Consider the following 22,022-nt stretch of genomic DNA (forward strand, 5'->3'; position numbering starts at 1 on the left):
GTGGGCCCCGGGCGGAAGAGTCTCAGTGGGTCCCATACACACGCAGACACACACAGATACATACACGTACATATACATATTTAAAGACAAACTCACAAAAATACATATAAACAGACAAATCTATACAGTCATATACACTGACATACATAGATACACATCATACATGCATACATACAGAGACACACACTGCTATGCTGCATACATACATACAGACACACACATACTGCTCTGCATGCATACATACATATAGACAGACACACACACTGCTCTGCTACATACATATAGACAGACACACACATACTGCTCTGCTGCATACATACAGACACACACACACACTGCTCTGCTGCATACATACATACAGACAGAGACGCATACTGCTCTGCTGCATACATACATACAGACACACACACACACTGCTCTGCTGCATACATACATACAGACACGCATACTGCTCTGCTGCATACATACATGCATACATACATACAGACAGACACGCATACTGCTCTTCTGCATACATACATACATACAGACAGACAGACACGCATACTGCTCTGCATGCATACATACAGACACGCATACTGCTCTGCTGCATACATACATGCATACATACAGACACGCATACTGCTCTGCTGCATACATACATGCATACATACAGACACGCATACTGCTCTGCTGCATACATACATGCATACATACAGACACGCATACTGCTCTGCTGCATACATACATGCATACATACAGACACGCATACTGCTCTGCTGCATATATACATACATACAGACACGCATACTGCTCTGCTGCATATATACATACATACATACACGCATACTGCTCTGCTGCATATATACATACATACATACATACAGACACGCATACTGCTCTGCTGCATATATACATACATACATACAGACACGCATACTGCTCTGCTGCATATATACATACATACATACAGACACGCATACTGCTCTGCTGCATACATACATATAGACATGCATACTGCTCTGCTGCATACATACATACATACAGACACGCACACTGCTCTGCTGCATATATACATACATACACGCATACTGCTCTGCTGCATATATACATACATACATACAGACACGTATACTGCTCTGCTGCATACATACATACATACAGACACGCATATTGCTCTGCTGCATATATATACATACATACAGACATGCATACTACTTTGCTACATATATACATACATACAGACACGCATACTGCTCTGCTGCATATATACATACATACAGACACGCATACTGCTCTGCTGCATATATACATACATACAGACACGCATACTGCTCTGCTGCATATATACATACATAGACACGCATACTGCTCTGCTGCATATATACATACATACATACATACATGCATACTGCTCTGCTGCATATATACATACATACATACAGACACGCATACTGCTCTGCTGCATACATACATACATATAGACACGCATACTGCTCTGCTGCATATATACATACATACATACAGACACGCATACTGCTCTGCTGCATACATACATGCATACATACAGACACGCATATTGCTCTGCTGCATATATATATACAGACAGACACGCATACTACTCTGCTACATATATACATACATACAGACACGTATACTGCTCTGCTGCATACATACATGCATACATACATACAGACACGCATATTGCTCTGCTGCATATATATATATACATACAGACATGCATACTACTTTGCTACATATATACATACATACATACAGACACGCATACTGCTCTGCTGCATATATACATACATACAGACACGCATACTGCTCTGCTGCATATATACATACATACACGCATACTGCTCTGCTGCATATATACATACATACAGACACGCATACTGCTCTGCTGCATATATACATACATACAGACACGCATACTGCTCTGCTGCATACATACATATAGACACGCATACTGCTCTGCTGCATATATACATACATACAGACACGCATACTGCTCTGCTGCATATATACATACATACATACAGACACGCATACTGCTCTGCTGCATACATACATATAGACACGCATACTGCTCTGCTGCATATATACATACATACATACAGACACGCATACTGCTCTGCTGCATATATACATACATACATACAGACACGTATACTGCTCTGCTGCATACATACATGCATACATACAGACAGACACGCATATTGCTCTGCTGCATATATATATACAGACAGACACGCATACTACTCTGCTACATATATACATACATACAGACACGTATACTGCTCTGCTGCATACATACATGCATACATACAGACACGCATATTGCTCTGCTGCATATATATATACATACATACAGACACGCATACTGCTCTGCTGCATATATATATACATACATACAGACACGCATACTGCTCTGCTGCATATATACATACATACAGACACGCATACTGCTCTGCTGCATATATACATACATACATACAGACACGCATACTGCTCTGCTGCATATATACATACATACAGACACGCATACTGCTCTGCTGCATATATACATACATACATACACGCATACTGCTCTGCTGCATATATACATACATACATACAGACACGCATACTGCTCTGCTGCATATATACATACATACATACAGACACGCATACTGCTCTGCTGCATATATACATACATACATACAGACATGCATACTGCTCTGCTGCATATATACATACATATAGACACGCATACTGCTCTGCTGCATACATACATACAGACACGCATACTGCTCTGCTGCATACATACATACATACAGACACGCATACTGCTCTGCTGCATATATACATACATACATACAGACACGCATACTGCTCTGCTGCATACATACATACAGACACGCATACTGCTCTGCTGCATATATACATACATACATACAGACACGCATACTGCTCTGCTGCATACATACATACATACAGCCACGCATACTGCTCTGCTGCATATATACATACATACAGACACGCATACTGCTCTGCTACATATATACATACATACAGACACGCATACTGCTCTGCTGCATATATACATACATACATACAGACACACATACTGCTCTGCTGCATACATACATACATATAGACACGCATACTGCTCTGCTGCATATATACATACATACATACAGACACGCATACTGCTCTGCTGCATATATACATACATACATACAGACACGCATACTGCTCTGCTGCATACATACATACATACAGACACGCATACTGCTCTGCTGCATATATACATACATACATACAGACACGCATACTGCTCTGCTGCATATATACATACATACAGACACACACACACTGCTCTGCTGCATACATACATACATATAGACACACACACTGCTCTGCTGCATACATACATACATACAGACACGCATACTGCTCTGCTGCATATATACATACATACATACAGACACGCATACTGCTCTGCTACATATATACATACATACAGACACGCATACTGCTCTGCTGCATATATACATACATACATACAGACACGCATACTGCTCTGCTGCATACATACATACATACATACAGACACGCATACTGCTCTGCTGCATATATACATACATACATACAGACACGCATACTGCTCTGCTGCATACATACATACATACAGACACGCATACTGCTCTGCTGCATATATACATACATACATACAGACACGCATACTGCTCTGCTGCATATATACATACATACAGACACACACACACTGCTCTGCTGCATACATACATACATATAGACACACACACTGCTCTGCTGCATACATACATACATACAGACACGCATACTGCTCTGCTGCATACATACATACATACAGACACACACTGCTCTGCTACATACATACATACATAGACACACACATACTGCTCTGCTGCATACATACATACATATAGACACACACACTGCTCTGCTGCATACATACATACATATAGACACGCATACTGCTCTGCTGCATACATACATACATATAGACACGCATACTGCTCTGCTGCATACATACATACATATAGACACGCATACTGCTCTGCTGCATACATACATACATATAGACATGCATACTGCTCTGCTGCATATATACATACATACATACAGACACGCATACTGCTCTGCTGCATACATACATACATATAGACACGCATACTGCTCTGCTGCATATATACATACATACATACAGACACGCATACTGCTCTGCTGCATATATACATACATACATACAGACACGCATACTGCTCTGCTGCATACATACATACATACAGACACGCATACTGCTCTGCTGCATATATACATACATACATACAGACACGCATACTGCTCTGCTGCATATATACATACATACAGACACACACACACTGCTCTGCTGCATACATACATACATATAGACACACACACTGCTCTGCTGCATACATACATACATACAGACACGCATACTGCTCTGCTGCATATATACATACATACATACAGACACGCATACTGCTCTGCTACATATATACATACATACAGACACGCATACTGCTCTGCTGCATATATACATACATACATACAGACACGCATACTGCTCTGCTGCATACATACATACATATAGACACGCATACTGCTCTGCTGCATATATACATACATACATACAGACACGCATACTGCTCTGCTGCATATATACATACATACATACAGACACGCATACTGCTCTGCTGCATACATACATACATACAGACACGCATACTGCTCTGCTGCATATATACATACATACATACAGACACGCATACTGCTCTGCTGCATATATACATACATACAGACACACACACACTGCTCTGCTGCATACATACATACATATAGACACACACACTGCTCTGCTGCATACATACATACATACAGACACGCATACTGCTCTGCTGCATATATACATACATACATACAGACACGCATACTGCTCTGCTACATATATACATACATACAGACACGCATACTGCTCTGCTGCATATATACATACATACATACAGACACGCATACTGCTCTGCTGCATACATACATACATACATACAGACACGCATACTGCTCTGCTGCATATATACATACATACATACAGACACGCATACTGCTCTGCTGCATACATACATACATACAGACACGCATACTGCTCTGCTGCATATATACATACATACATACAGACACGCATACTGCTCTGCTGCATATATACATACATACAGACACACACACACTGCTCTGCTGCATACATACATACATATAGACACACACACTGCTCTGCTGCATACATACATACATACAGACACGCATACTGCTCTGCTGCATACATACATACATACAGACACACACTGCTCTGCTACATACATACATACATAGACACACACATACTGCTCTGCTGCATACATACATACATATAGACACACACACTGCTCTGCTGCATACATACATACATATAGACACGCATACTGCTCTGCTGCATACATACATACATATAGACACGCATACTGCTCTGCTGCATACATACATACATATAGACACGCATACTGCTCTGCTGCATACATACATACATATAGACATGCATACTGCTCTGCTGCATATATACATACATACATACAGACACGCATACTGCTCTGCTGCATACATACATACATATAGACACGCATACTGCTCTGCTGCATGCATACATACATATAGACACGCATACTGCTCTGCTGCATACATACATACATATAGACACGCATACTGCTCTGCTGCATACATACATACATATAGACACGCATACTGCTCTGCTGCATATATACATACATACATACAGACACGCATACTGCTCTGCTGCATACATACATACATATAGACACGCATACTGCTCTGCTGCATGCATACATACATATAGACACGCATACTGCTCTGCTGCATACATACATACATATAGACACGCATACTGCTCTGCTGCATGCATACATACAAACACACACCTTGCTCTGCAGGGCCCACACACGCGGCTCCGGGGGTCACACACACGGCTCTGCGGGGCCCACACACGCGGCTCCGGGGGCCACACACACGGCTCTGCGGGGCCCACACACGCGGCTCCGGGGGTCACACACACGGCTCTGCGGGGCCCACACACGCGGCTCCGGGGGTCACACACACGGCTCTGCGGGGCCCACACACGCACGGGGGGACAGGGAGGGGCGGGGAGGGAGTGATGTCCCACATACTGATCAGGTCACGGTGCAGATGGGGCCCACACAGCGCCGGAGGGAAGCGATTTGCTGGGGGTCGCTGGCTGGCACTGTGACTCCTTCATCTGTGCGACCGAGCAGGACGCCGGGCGGTAGCTCCGCCCACAGATGATGCTCAATGCAGGAGAACACAGTGAGCCTTAAAGGGCCGGCAGGCACAGTTTCCAGTGCCAAGGACTGCTGCCCCCGGGCCGACCGCAGGTAAGCCGAGCGGGACCATGTGTGTGTGTGTGTGTGTGTGTGTGTGTGTGTGTGTACATGCTGCGTGCAGGAGGGGGCAGAGCGAGCTGAGCGGGGAAGTGTGGGCTTCCTGCACGTAACTAAGATAAACATCGGGTTACTAACCAAAGCGTTTTGTTTGGATACCCGATGTTTATCTTGGTTACCAGCTTCTGGCAGGCTGCCAGCGATGGCTCCTGCACACTCTAGCTGTAAAAAGCCCTGCTTTTTGCTGCTAGAACCGTTCTCGAACGTATCTAGAACTATCGAGCTTTTGCAAAAAGCTCGAGTTCTAGTTCGATCTCGAACAGCACCCAAAATCACTCGAGCCCCGAACTGGAGAACCTCGAACCACGAACCGCGCTCAACTCTAGTCTTAAGTCTGGATTTGAGCAAGTGAAATGCATGCTCAATTGGGTTAAGATCTGGTGATTGACTTGGCCATTGCAGAATGTTCCACTTTTTTGCACTCATGAACTCCTGGGTAGCTTTGGCTGTATGCTTGGGGTCATTGTCCATCTGTACTATGAAGCGCCGTCCGATCAACTTTGCGGCATTTGGCTGAATCTGGGCTGAAAGTATATCCCGGTACACTTCAGAATTCATTCGGCTACTCTTGTCTGCTGTTATGTCATCAATAAACACAAGTGACCCAGTGCCATTGAAAGCCATGCATGCCCATGCCATCACGTTGCCTCCACCATGTTTTACAGAGGATGTGGTGTGCCTTGGATCATGTGCCGTTCCCTTTCTTCTCCAAACTTTTTTCTTCCCATCATTCTGGTACAGGTTGATCTTTGTCTCATCTGTCCATAGAATACTTTTCCAGAACTGAGCTGGCTTCATGAGGTGTTTTTCAGCAAATTTAACTCTGACCTGTCTACTTTTGGAATTGATGAATGGTTTGCATCTAGATGTGAACCCTTTGTATTTACTTTCATGGAGTCTTCTCTTTACTGTTGACTTAGAGACAGATACACCTACTTCACTGAGAGTGTTCTGGACTTCAGTTGATGTTGTGAACGGGTTCTTCTTCACCAAAGAAAGTATGCGGCGATCATCCACCACTGTTGTCATCCGTGGACGCCCAGGCCTTTTTGAGTTCCCAAGCTCACCAGTCAATTCCTTTTTTCTCAGAATGTACCCGACTGTTGATTTTGCTACTCCAAGCATGTCTGCTATCTCTCTGATGGATTTTTTCTTTTTTTTTCAGCCTCAGGATGTTCTGCTTCACCTCAATTGAGAGTTCCTTAGACCGCATGTTGTCTGGTCACAGCAACAGCTTCCAAATGCAAAACCACACACCTGTAATCAACCTCAGACCTTTTAACTACTTCATTGATTACAGGTTAACGAGAGAGATGCCTTCAGAGTTAATTGCAGCCCTTAGAGTCCCTTGTCCAATTACTTTTGGTCCCTTGAAAAAGAGGAGGCTATGCATTACAGAGCTATGATTCCTAAACCCTTTCTCCGATTTGGATGTGAAAACTCTCATATTGCAGCTGGGAGTGTGCACTTTCAGCCCATATTATATATATAATTGTATTTCTGAACATGTTTTTGTAAACAGCTAAAATAACAAAACTTGTGTCACTGTCCAAATATTTCTGGACCTAACTGTATATGTGTGTGTATATATATATATATATATATATATATATATATACACACAAGATATATATGTAATCTACTGTATATTACATAGTGTATTACATATTTCCAAGTTATTACAGTTTTTTGTGTTCTAAAGTTGTATTCCAATAAATATATTTTGTTATATCTAAATATCTTGATTATTGTATCATAAAAATTATTAAATGTCTGATGTTCACATCCACATGTTCATGTACTACAATAAATTTTTCACCTAACTATAAGCAATATCTGTAGGAGTCGGAGTCAGTGCAAGGGAAATTGAGGAGTCTGAGTCGAAGGTTTGGCTTACCGACTCCACAGCCCTGGATAAAACTGTAATAAGTGAATTATCTCTAATTCTTCAAGAATTTAGGATCAAACTGAGTCAATATTCTCTGCTTTATTCTAGTCCAAGTAATGTACCAAGATATTTCATACAATAGATGGCGGCTCCTGCACCATCAACAGCACAAATCTAGAGATGTACATGAAGCCAAACAGGTCCACATTCTGCAAATATAACTGTTAGGATTTTTTACATCGCTGTCTATATTCAGCCTTATCAAACCTATTGTCTCCAGCAAGACGACATCTGAAAGACTTTTTATTAAAATGTACACAGAAGCTACAAGTAGAGGTAGGAGCGCACATAAGATAGCCCTGCAAATAATATGATGGCCCCTTCATAGCTCTCTAAATAGTAGGATGAACCCCATAAAAGCTCTACAAGGCCCCCCACAGACGAGAGTGCAAGAAACTGGCAATTTCCCACACTGAGACAACTGTAGCTGACTTTGGAATGAAAGCTGATGATTGTGTGGTAGACAAGGTCTCGGAGCCAGATCATCATTGATGAGAACGTGATGTCAGCAGGAGGAGGGAGGTGGTATCGACAAAAAGAGGGCAGCCAAGATTTGCCTAAAAAATCTTCTGGGGGTAGATGTGCTTCTTCTGTGTCAGCTTTGTAGCAGGTGATACCGTATCTGCAGTTGCTAGAGGAAACTCAATAGCTTCTGAAAGCTCTGGTTGGGGTTGCACTGGTGGCAAGCGCCACATGCGAGCGTCTTGGTGATTGGAATTCATTTTTCATGTTGCCATGTGATGAATCTTTTGCAATATGAAGGCTCCGGAGCAGGAAAATAGACAGTGGACACCCAGGCATGAATAGATTAGGAACTTCAATGCTTCCTAAACACATTAAGCCACATACTCTACTTAATCATTTGAGAAAGCAAGCAGGCCAGCTATAAAAGCAAGACTCAAATTATACTCTTACCCCTTCTCCTTGCATTTAAAACCAGGTTACATCCTCACATAGTACCTGGTCAGTGTAATCATTATCATCTAAAACGCTTGCTTGTTGTACTCCTTTATCACATCGAGCATCAAGTATCTTTCCCTTGATTGTAGAGAGATGAACAGATATGCAATCCCAGTCATCTGCAGTATATATTTGTCATCTCTACTCCCACATGGTCAAGTAGCTGTTGGTGCAGTCATTGCTGTTTGACTTAAGGCCCTGTCACACACACAGATAAATCTTTGGCAGATCTGTGGTTGCAGTGAAATCATGGACATATTGTTCCATTTGTACACAGCCACAAACCTGGCACTGATTGTCCGCAATTTCACTGCAACCACAGATCTGCCACAGATTTATGTGTCTGTGACAGGGCCTTTAGGGTATGTGCACATGCTACGTTCTGCCAAGTGCAGAAAAAAATGCACCCTTTGGCAGACTCGACAACTGTAAATACTGCGTTTGACAAAAAAAATGCATTATGGATGCATTTTGAATGCATTTTAGATGCATTTTTGACAGTGCAGTCCTACTCTGCTCTGCTACATCCCCATAGAAGCATGGCTGACTGCGGGACAGCCGCGCAATCAGAATGAACTCGGATGAACTTCACCCCACTTCATTGTCATTGCGCCGCCGTGTCTGTGTGCCACGGCCTGATTTGCAGTCACCGTTCTCCACCTGAGGCCGCAAATCAACTGAGTGGGGGCACTGCTGATCGCGTGGCTCACTTCAGTCACTCTGGCGACTTGCTGTCAAAGTCTGAGGATCCAGCAGTGGCCACGGGTAACCTCAGTGACGTCATCGCTGATGGCGCGACTCACTTCAGTGTCTGTAGAGCTCACAGAGAGTGGTCCTGCTCTATGGCCGCTCGCTATCAGCTTCCGATGTAGCAGAGCTGAAAGCATTGTGGGACCTCATGTGGATTATGTCGGACCTGTAAGGCTGTTAGGGGATTAATAAAGTGGTGAAAGAGGGTGTTTTGTTTTTTTTTTGTCTTTTATTCCAAATAAAGGCTTTTTTGGGGGTATGTGTTTATTTTCTTTAACTTGCAGATTAATCATGGGGGGTGTCTCAGACGCCTGCCATGATTAACCTAGGATTTAGTGGCAGCTATGGGCTGCCATTAACTCCTTATTACCCCGATTACCACCGCACCAAGGCAATTCAGGATGAGCCGGGTAGAGTCCCGGGACTATCGCATTTAATGGATGCGTCAATTCCGGGCGGCTGCTGGTTGATATTTTTAGGTTCGGAGGCTCCATATAACGTGGGGCTCCCCATCCTAAGAATACCAGCCCTCAAACATGTGGCTTTACCTTGGCTGGTATCAAAATTGGGGGGGACCGCACTCGTTTTTGTTTTTTTTTGTTTTTTTTTTAATTATTTTACTGCATGATATAGACCCGCCCACCCGCGGCTGTGATTGGTTGCAGTCAGAAAAGCCCCCACGCTGAGTGACAGCTGTCTCACTGCAACCAATCATTGGCACTGGTGGGTGGGGTAAGCAGTGAATATGACATGGAATAATGAGCGGCCCGCATTTTCAAAAGTAGGAGAAGCCGCCGGAGCAGTATGACAGCTGTGAAGCGCCGCGCCGGTGATCGGTGAGTATGAGGGAGGAGCGATGAGAGTGAGAGACACTGACAGAGAGAGAGACCGACATCGACAGACAGAGAAAGATAGACTGACAGAGAGAGAGACCGAAAGACCTGCATTTTGTTTGTTAAAAAAGCATGCAAAACACAACAAAAATGCAGTGGAAGTGCACAGCTAAACATTTTGGTTGCATTTTAACACACCTCATTGATTTCAATGGGTGGAAAATGCAAACAAAACGTACAAAAGAAGTGACTTGCTGCTTTTTTAAACGCATCGATTTTGTCAAATATTTGGCATCCAAAACGCTGCGTTTAAAAAAAACAATGTTTGCATGGACTTTGCTGGGGAAGCACAATGCATGCATTTTCACAATGACACGCTGCAGTTTTTTAAACACAGGAAAAAACGCAGGTAAAAACGCAATGTGCGCACATAGCCTTAGGCCATGAGCCCACGGGAGCTTTTTGCTGCGGCGTCTGCCGCAGAAAACCTGCGGATTTATCTGGATTTTCCAGATAAAACCGCAGGTTCTAGCATGTACAGGCACTCCCCATGTTACCCTATGGGACATGGGGAGTGTCTGTGTCCACGCTGCGGAAAGTGCGGCTGCGGAATCTCCTGCGGAGATCCCTCAGCCGCACTTAACTGCATGTTAATTATTCATGCGGATTTACTTGTGGAGATCCCGGCCCTCCGCTATGGAGATAGAGGCCGGGACGTCCGCAGGTAAATCGCGTGAATCTCCGCATGTTTCCCGCACCTATTCCGCTGGAAACTCGCAGCTAAAAATAGCTGCGGCTGCCGGCGGCCAGCTGCGGGAAACATGCGTCCGTACCTGCGAATATATCCGCAGGTACGAGCGTCCCGTGGGCACATGGCCTTACAGTGCTTCGCTGTCTTTTAAGAAATGATGGAATGTATTATGGAATACTACCAAGTGTGTGTCTTGTCAGATGAATGCATGCCTTGAACAGCTGTTCGAGGATGAATATGTCTGCACTTGATGCAAGCATGTTACATATTTGGAAGCCCAGGTAACTGATCTAAATATGCAGCTTGCAACACTCAGGAGCATTGATTGCAAACCTGGAGAGGAGTTTAGAGCTCACTGAGCTTTCTCTGGCTGGGGCCAGTGCTATGGAGGAGGGTGGGGGAGGTCAGGATCCAGAGGTAGGTAGCTGGGTAACGGTTACAAGAAGAGGTAGAGGGAAAAGTGTCAGGGAGCCTAGCCCTGATCTGGCACAACCTAGTAAATATGCCTGTTTGGCTGATATTAGGAATGAAGGACCAGGACTAGGATCACTACAGCAAGATATGTCTCCTAGCAACCAGGGAAACGATTACTGTAGGAAGCAGGGAAATAGGAGTGCCCAGACAGATGTTGGTGGTAGGGAACTTTATATTTAGGCGGATAGACAGGGTCATCTGTCGCCGAGACCGTGAATGCCGAACAGTGTGTTGTCTGTCGGGTGCTCGCGTTCATCATATTGCGGATTGGATGGACAGATTGCTGGGTGGGGCTGGGGAAAACCCAGCGGTCATGGTGCACATTGGTACTAATGAGAAAGTTAGAGGCAGGTGGAAGGTCCTTTAAAAAATGATTACAGGGAGCTAGGAAAAAAGCTGAAGTCCAGGACCTCCAAGGTGGTGTTTTCAGAAATACTACCGGTGCCACGAACGTCACTAGAAAGACAGCGGGAGCTTAGGGAGATAAATACGTGGCTTAAAAATTTGTGCAGGAAGGAAGGGTTCGGGTTCATGGAGAACTGAGCCGACTTGTCAGTCGGCTACAGGCTCTACGGTAGGGATGGTCTGCACTTCAATGGGGAGGCTGCAGCTGTGCTGGGGGAGAAAATGGTCAGACGGATGGAGGAGCTTTTAAACTAGGATCTGGGAGGGAGGGTAGTGGAGCAAATAAGGGGACAGATAGAGACAGTGAGAAGGTAGGGGTCAGTGAAGGATTAGGGGGGGCTGGGACATGCAAGGAACATAGGGAGTCTAGGAGTAAGGAATGCGTTAATAGTATTAAATGTCTACTAACAAATGCAAGAAGTCTTGCAAACAAAATGAATTGGAGACTCTTATGTCAACCATGAATTATGATGTGATGGGCATTACAAAAACCTGGCTGGATGAAAGCCATGACTGGGTGACAAACATACAGGGTTATACTACATTCAGGAAGGACAGGAAAGACAAAAAAGGTGGTGGGGTGTGTATATTTATCAAATCTAGCCTAAAACCTGTGTTGAATGATGACATTTTGGGCAACTGCAACAATATAGTCAGTATGGGTAAATGTCCATGGGGAGGGGAATAATGGAAAAATGCTAGTTGGAGTGTGCTATGAGCCTCCTAACATACCTGAACAGGTAGAGGGTCAAATGCTGCAACAAATTGAAAAGGCCGGTATTACAATTATTAATAATAATAATAACAATAATAATAATAAATAATCAGGTTCTTATTATGGGGGATTTCAACTATCCAGACATACAGTGGGACATAGAATCTTCTGGTTGTGCTAAAAGCTGTAAGTTCTTATCTACTATTCAAGACAATTTCCTCTCTCAGATGGTAGATGAACTGACGAGGGGAGATGATTTGCTTGATCTGGTCCTGTCAAATAGACCAGATACAATTTCAGATCTACAGGTCCGGGAGCACTTTGCCACCAGCGATCATAATATGGTAAGCTTCAAAGTAATATTCAATAGAACATTTAAAAGGGGAAATGCTAAAACCTGGAATTTTAGGAAAGCTGATTTCAACAAATTAAGGGAAGAGCTTAAATGTGTAGATTGGGACAAAGTCATGGTAACTGGGGATACCGAACATAAATGGGGTAAGTTTAAGGATTTACTCCTAGAGTCCTGTAAAAAACTTATACCCTCTGGTAATAAAATGTCCGGGAATAAAAAGAAACCACTATGGATAAATAAGACTGTACAAAGTATAATAAAACAAAAACAAAGCGTTTAAAATCTTGAAGGCTGACAATGCAGAAATTGCATTTCAGAAGTATAAAAATATCAATAGGAAATGTAAAAAAGAAATCAAGCAAGCAAAATTAGCTACTAAAACAAAAATCGCCAAGGACATTAAAATAAATCCCAAAATCTTTTATAAATACATTAATGCCAAAAGGAAAATAAAGGATAGTATCGGCCCCTTAAAATATAATAAATTAGTTATAGAGGACAAACAAAGGACTGAGATATTAAAGAGGCACTTCTCATCCGTGTTCACCAAGGAACTGACTGCCAGAGATCATTCAACAAGTGAAAAATCAAAGTTCACCACCTGATATAATTAATTTAACACAAGAAGAAGTACGCCTGCGTCTGAGTAAATTAAACATTGACAAATTCCACGGGCCAGATGGCATTCATCCACTAATGTTGAGGGAATTGAGCGCCGTAATCGACAGACCACTGTATCTCATCTTTTTAGACTCGCTTGTAACAGGGTTGGTGCCTCAGGATTGGAGGTTTGCGGATGTGGTTCTGATATTTAAGAAAGGTAAGACGGCGGATCCAGGCAACTATTGTCCAGTAAGCCTGACATCTGTAGTATGCAAAGTTTTTAAGGGTATTTTAAGGGATGACATGCAAAAATACAGTACCGACCAAAAGTTTGGACACACCTTCTCATTCAAAGAGTTTTCTTTATTTTCATGACTCTGAAAATTCACATTGAAGTCCAAATAAATCACATCAGCTGAATTATCAATAATTCATAGTTTTGATGCCGTTAATGTGAATCTACAATTTTCAGTCATGAAAATAAAGAAAACTCTTTGAATGAGAAGGTGTGTCCAAACTTTTGGTCGGTACTGCATATTGCAAAAAATAATGTAATAACTGACAGAATGGATTCATGAAAGATAAGTCGTGTCTAACCAACCTGTTGGGGTTCTATGAGGTGGTAAGTGCAAATCTGGATATTGATAATTCAGCTGATGTGATTTATTTGGACTTTGCAAAGGCATTTGATACTGTACCACATAATAGCCTTATACTAAAGCTCCAGAAGCAAGGACTAGGGGAAACTATATGCAACTGGGTAAGAAATTGGCTAAAAGATAGGAAACAAAGAGTAGTCATAAATGGTACATACTCTAAATGGGCTATAGTCAGCAGTGGGGTGCAGCAGGGATCTGTGCTAGGACCAATTCTTTTTAATCTCTTTATTAATAACCGTGTGGATGGGATAGATAGTAAAGTGTCAGTCTTTGATGACACCAAACTATGTAGGATATTAAACACTGACCTTGATATTACAAAAAGATCTGGATAAGATGTCAGAATGGGCAGATACTTGGCAAATGAGATTTAATGTTGATAAATGTAAAGTAATGCACCTAGGATGGAGTAATCCTATAGCTGCCTATACATTAAATGGAAGTAATCTCGCGACTACAGGACAGAAGAAGGACTTGGGTATTCTTATTACAAATAGGCTGAGCAGCAGTACTCAATGTCAAGCAGCAGCTGCTAAAGCAAAGAAGATTTTAGGGTGTAAAAAAAGAGAAATTAGGTCCCGTGATCCCAACGTATTGCTACCCCTCTATAAATCAATTGTAAAATATAGGATTCAGTTTTGGGCTCCACATTTTAAAAAGGACATTCAGAAGTTAGAATCAGTTCAAAGGCGGGTAACTAGACTACTACAAGGAATGGAAGGCCTCCCATTTGATGAGAGGTTGAAAAAGTTAGATATGTTTAGCTTAGAAAAAAGACATCTCAGATGAGATGTCATTTATATGTATAAATACAGTACATGTGTGGTCAATATAAAGGACTGGCGCATGACTTCCAAAGACAATACTAAGGACTAGGGGGCATACACTACAAGTGGAAGAAAAGCGATTCCGCCAGCTAAATAGGAAAGGATTCTTTACAGTTAGGGCATTCCACAGTCTGACTGCTCTATCACAAGAGGTAGTAATGGCAGATACTATAACGGCTTTTAAAAAAGGGCTGGATGATTTCCTCAGTACACACAACATTGTTGGTTATACATTTCTTAGTGACAAAATGTAGAACTGGTAGAGCAAGGTTGAACTAGATAGATCTAGGTCTTTTTTTCAACCTATGTACCTATATACCGTATTTTTCGCTTTCTAAGACGTACAAATTATAAGGCGCACCCCAAATTTAGAGATAAAAAAGGGAAAAAAATAAAAATGGGGTCCGTCTTATACTCCGGTGTTGTCTTACCAGAGAGGGGCAGCAGTGGTGGTGAAGCGAAGTCACAGGAGGCAGAGGTTGTGCTTGCAGGCGCGGCGGGTCAGTGGCGGCGGCGTCCGTGGTGGAAGGTGCAGCGGGGTACGTGATGGCAGGCGTCGCGGCGTCTGTGGTGGCAGGCGCGGCGAGGTCCGTGATGACAGGCGCAGCGGGGTCCGTGGTGGCAGCGGCGGGTGAGTAGTGCAGCAGGCCGCTGCGGTGAGTGTCCCAGTGTTCGCGGTCCTGGTTCAAATGATGGCGCCTTGAGCGGCGCATGCGCAGATGGAGCGCTCATCCTATGGCCCCATCTGCGCAAGCACTGACTCCTGGAGAGACGCGTGCGCAGATGGAGCTCTCATCCAAGGGCTCAATCTGCGCACGCGCCTACTCCTGGCGCCATCATTTGAAACTGGGACCGCGGACACAGTGGGAAACCTGCTGCACAGCCGCCTGCCCACCGGCACAGAGAGGCAGCTGGCTCCAACAGGCACCCGGCTGCCGCCCGCACGCGGGCACGGGCACCCGGTTGCCACGCGCATGCAAGCACAGGTACCCGTCCGCTTGCACCCGGCTGCTCGATCGACGCACAGACAGGACCCCCAGGTAAAGCTATATTTGGATTTTAAGACGCACCCCTCATTTTCCTCCCAAATTTTTGGGAGGAAAAGTGCGTCTTAGTTACCGTATGTTTCGGATTATAACTGTTTTTTAAAAATATCAAGTTTTGTTCTTGGCAGATGACTGGACCAGGAGCTCAGAAGGACATCTGATATGCTCAGATTTTGCAACAGATACATGTGAAGAACCTGTCATTACACCAGATGCATGTCAAGCCAAGGTCCTTTCTTCTGCTTCCCCAAGCACAAATATGAAAAACAAAAGTCAAAGAAATGCTATTGAACATGAAATGGCTTTCATAGGGGAGAAACCATTTTTATGTTCAAAATGTGGGAAACGTTTTAAGCAGAAATCACATCTTATTAGACATCAAAGAACTCACACAGGGGAGAAGCCATTTTCTTGTTCGGAATGTGGGAAATGTTTTTCTAGGAAACCTGTACTTGTTTCACATCAGAGAATTCACACAGGAGTGGATCCATTTTCTTGTTCAGAATGTGGGAAATGTTTTTCTACTAAATCAAATCTTGTTCAACATCAGAAACTTTACACAGGGGTGAAGCCATTTTCATGTTCAGAATGTGGGAAGTGTTTTTCAAAGAAAAGTGAAATTGTTCAACATCAGCGAACTCACACAGGGGAGAAGCCGTTTTCTTGTTCAGAATGTGGGAAATGTTTTTCTAGGAAACCTATACTTGTTTCACATCTGAGAATTCACACAGGGGAGAAACCATTTTTCTGTTCAGAATGTGGGAAATATTGTTCAACTAGTTCAAATCTTGTTAAACATCAGAGAATTCACACAGGGGATAAGTCATTTTCTTGTTCAGAATGTGGGAAATATTTTTCTACTAATTCACTTCTTGTTCAACATCAGCGAATTCACACGGGGGAGAAGCCGTTTTCTTGTTCAGAATGTGGGAAATGTTTTTCTAGGAGACCTATACTTGTTTCACATCTGAGAATTCACACAGGGGAGAAGCCATTTTCATGTTCAAAATGTGGGAAGTGTTTTACACAAAAATCACATCTTCATAAGCATCATGTTAGTCATATACAGTAAAAAAAAAAAAAAAAAGGCATGTTCTTTCTCCCATTGTGGATAATGTTTTAAACAAAAATCAGTTTTAATCTTGCATCCAAGAATTGAAACAGGGAAGATGCCTTATTCATGTTTCAAGCGTGGAAAATGTGATACATAGAAATACAATCTCATTATACATCTCGTAACTCACACAGAGCATTAACCATTTTCCTGTTCAGATTTTGGGAAATATTTTACAGAGAAATCAGGTCTTGTAATATATCAGAAAACTCGCAATATGGAGAAGCCATATTCAAATTATGAGAAATGTTTTAGTCAGCAAAGAAATCTTTTTATTCATCAAAGATTGCATATAGTGAAGTAGCCATTTTCTTTATAGACTTTTTTTATTTGCAACATAAAAAAATGAAGTTATAGTAAGATGATTTGCTACAAAAGAAAGGAAAAACAATGTAAAGCACTAAATCAATAAGAAGAAATGTATACAACTATCAATGACCATTTGATAGTAAAATTAATTAGTATTCAAGTAATGCACCTATATATAAACAATGTATGTAAGAAATTGTTCATTTAAAATAAATCTTTATTTTCATATAGTGCTAATGTGGTACCCCAGGGTTCAGTTGCCACAAATATACCTGTACCTGGGCAGGGAAGGATCTCCACATCAGGTAATCCCACATACAACATTTCCACTCCAAGCCTGGAGGGGGAGCTCTACAAGTCGAGTTCAGGTGAGGTCCCCTTTAAAGCCAGGTTTGGAGGCGGAGTCAGAGAGACACTTGACAGATGGAAAAAAGTAGTCTGTGCGAGCAGAGAGTGAGGGAAGACATCAAAATGGAGAGGGCTGTGCTTAGCCCGTATGAGTAACTGTTTGACTGACTGAGGGATCCAGAAGTGAGGCAAAAGAGGAGTGACCGGAGAGGTGGAGCCAGATCGGTTCATCCCCAAAGGAACAGCGCTGATTATCGGACACCGGCGTCCGAGAGTGTGAGGGATCTAATCTGCCCAGCAATAAAGACTGGGGGCCAGGGAGACTGCAGATCTCCTGGCCGCAGCAGCACCTGAAGGCAAAGCCGCTACACAGAGCTTGGGGATTGCAGTGAGCACAGCAGTGCCCCTTAGAGAAGCTCCCGCCGCCTGTCATACAGGGGAAGACAGTGAGAGAGGGACAAGGTATAGCTACAGGCAGCCTAGTACCAAGGAGAAACATAGCGCAGCAGGGAGGCCACACAACTAACCTGGCGTAGAGATCCTGAACTGTTCCCAGATCACCCAAAAACTGTAACATCAGAAACTGAACCCATTTTTAATAACACCTGCAAGTAAAACCTGGTCAGAGTTAATGAATTGGTGTGACGCACTTTATTTCTTTCATCTGAGAAGCCATAGGCTGCTGCACTAAAGTGACAGTTGAAAAGGCTGTGAAGAAAAACCGCCATATCTGTGTACTACTAAAACTGCCCTGGGGATCCCGCTTCACCTACGGGAAGCGTAAATAACTGGCTGCCTAACCATCACCCCAGAGGTCTGACCTGCAGCCCCAGTAACCATACTGGAACCGTAGATGGCGTCACAAAATACTTTTATTTATTTATTTTTTTCTTTATTATTTTTTTTTTATTTTATTTATTTTTATTATTTATTGACTTTCAGCGACCACCAGGGCCACGGAACCGGGCACAGGCCCCCGTGACATAATCCCATTAACCAACACCCGGAACTGAGTACCCCACGGCCCTGGGGCGGGTCACTAACATATTCCGCAGCGCTTTACATTCATCAGGAACACTGTCCCCATTGGGGCTCACAATCTAAATTCCCTATCTGTATGTCTTTGGAGTGTGGGAGGAAACCGGAGTGCCCGGAGGAAACCCACACAAACACAGGGAGAACATACAAACTCCTTGTAGATGGTGTCCTTGGTGGGACTCGAACCCAGGACCCCAGCGCTGCAAGACTGCAGTGCTAACCACTGAGCCACCGTGCTGCCCTGTATATCATTTGTATAGCTGCAGCATTAAAAGATTGTTGGTGATCCTTATTTCCATCCTATTTTGATAAGGATTAAGCATGGATGCTGCTATACATGAACAGTACAATTGCCAAGGTAATCATCCCATGCCCAGCTTGTCTCATCTAATAAATAAAGTGACCAAATAATTTGATGAGACCAGGGTTGAGCATAGAAATTATAGGGTCCCAAAGCTAATGTCTTTGTTGGTAACACCTTCAAACCACTGAGCCCTAAATAAAACTATTATTTGGCGTGGTCATGAAGAGTATGATTCTCAATTTTGAAGATGGGGAAGAGAGAAATGTTTTGTGGCATGTATACCAGGATGCGGAACATATATACCAGAATGGGGCCTAGGATGTGAGACTTATACCTCAGGATAGGGGACATATACACCATGATGGGCCCAGGATGTGGGACATAGCCCTAATATTTTTGTAAGTAGTGTATTTGGTTTTCGGGTGAAATTTCTATAAAATGTAAAGTTCACGCTACAGTGATATTTTATCATGAAATTAGGGCAATTAGGCAGAAGCATGCAATGGTGATTTCCTCATGTCAAACAATTTGTTGAAACAAAAGCCAACAACAGTGCTGGGTATACCACGCCAAAAAATGTCAATGTCCCAATAACTTGTCATGTGGCCTTGAGCATCAACTATGGCTGACAACAATGTTTCCTGCTATTCACAGTTCCATTCACAAAGTGTAGGGCAATTTTGTAACACCATCACCACCAAAGGCTCGTCTTGTGACAACAGTAGCTGATGCATAGCACTCTCCTTAATGTCTACAACATTGTGGGAGCCATCATTTCTGCTCAGCATGAATTGACTTTTATCAGTTAACAGCACTGAGGTTCACTGGTCCCTTGTCCAGCAAGACAATGACGCCTGTGCCTCATGGTGTGGTCAGGTACTCTTGCAGGTCATCTTACACGAAGACCACACTGATGTAAATGGTTTTGAATGGTCCAACCTGACAATTAAATGCCTTAAATGTACCTGGAGTTGTGTGGCATTCACCATCCAGTTCTGGAGCACATTTTTCACAATGAAGCAGTCATCATTTTGGGATGTGGCCAGAGGACGTCCAGTTATATGCCTTTCTGTAACTTTTCCAGTCTCCCATCTCTGTTGCAACCTGCTGATGACACTTTGTGACACTTCTAAGCTCTGTGTCCACTTCCGTCTGTGAACATCCTGCTTGAAGCCTTGCAAATTGCTAAGCACTGTTGATCAATTATTAGGTATCATCTTGGTCTGATGATGTCAAAATGTTAACAGCCTGATGAGGAGGATTGTTGAAATACCAATTTTAATTGAACCCTGAAATTTATTGGGTGATTTATGGATCAAACACTTGTGAATTTTTCCATTAAGCTCTTGTTAGAGAACAACAAATGTTGCAAAAAGTACTGAAACATTGAACAGTTGGACATGTACATTCAAAAGTTTAGAGAAGGTCACATTAAGTGCACCTAAAAAAGTCTAAGGGCATTTTAGGATCATCCTGGAATTTCACCCGAAAGCCAAATATCCCTAACTTTTTGTGAGTAGTGTATATACTGTGTTATCCAAAAATATGACGATGCTTTTTTCGAGGCAAAAAAAAAATGACTGTTTTTTTTCCGGGTAGGTGTTATTGTGACGCCCTGGCAAAACCAGGTAGTCACAATAGTGTCCACCCTCCTTGTCACCACCAAAAACCCACACCCAGGTACAAGACACAGCCATTAAAGCCCAGCCACCCCCTCATGAAAATAAGGACACACCAGTGGGCGGGAACAGGTGCATGAGAACGCCCACCTAGGGGTCCTGAGGTGTCCGGGGCGGGAACCAGACAGTTGAAGTTGACTTCTGACAGTGGAACAGACAAGTTTGACAACAGTAAAGTGCAAACTGTTGACAGTAGTGGAGTCAGGGGTAGAGGCCCCTGGACTACCTGGCTAGGTGGCAGACAGTGAACAGGGCCACAGGTGACGGAGATCCAGTCGTGGGAGATCTTAAGTGGACCGGGACAGGGTCGTAGCCCGCCGGTGCCGACAGCTGGAATCCGGTCCGGAGGCCGTGCACAGACTGGGTGA

At 43.2% G+C, this 22,022-nt stretch overlaps 1 protein-coding gene across 1 annotated transcript in view; it reads left to right on the top strand.

Annotated features, from left to right (window-relative positions):
• Positions 1-19,286, top strand: part of LOC142310436 (uncharacterized) — a 38,919-nt gene extending 19,633 nt beyond the window's left edge. The window contains exon 5 of the mRNA XM_075347962.1: positions 16,991-19,286. Within this exon, the coding sequence (XP_075204077.1) occupies positions 16,991-17,934 (944 nt within the window). The 3' untranslated portion in view covers positions 17,935-19,286. The remainder of the gene's footprint in view (positions 1-16,990) is intronic.
• Positions 19,287-22,022: the final 2,736 nt, after the last annotated feature.

This window comes from Anomaloglossus baeobatrachus, chromosome 5 (assembly GCF_048569485.1).
Source record: "Anomaloglossus baeobatrachus isolate aAnoBae1 chromosome 5, aAnoBae1.hap1, whole genome shotgun sequence".
NCBI classification, from domain to species: Eukaryota; Metazoa; Chordata; class Amphibia; order Anura; family Aromobatidae; genus Anomaloglossus; species Anomaloglossus baeobatrachus.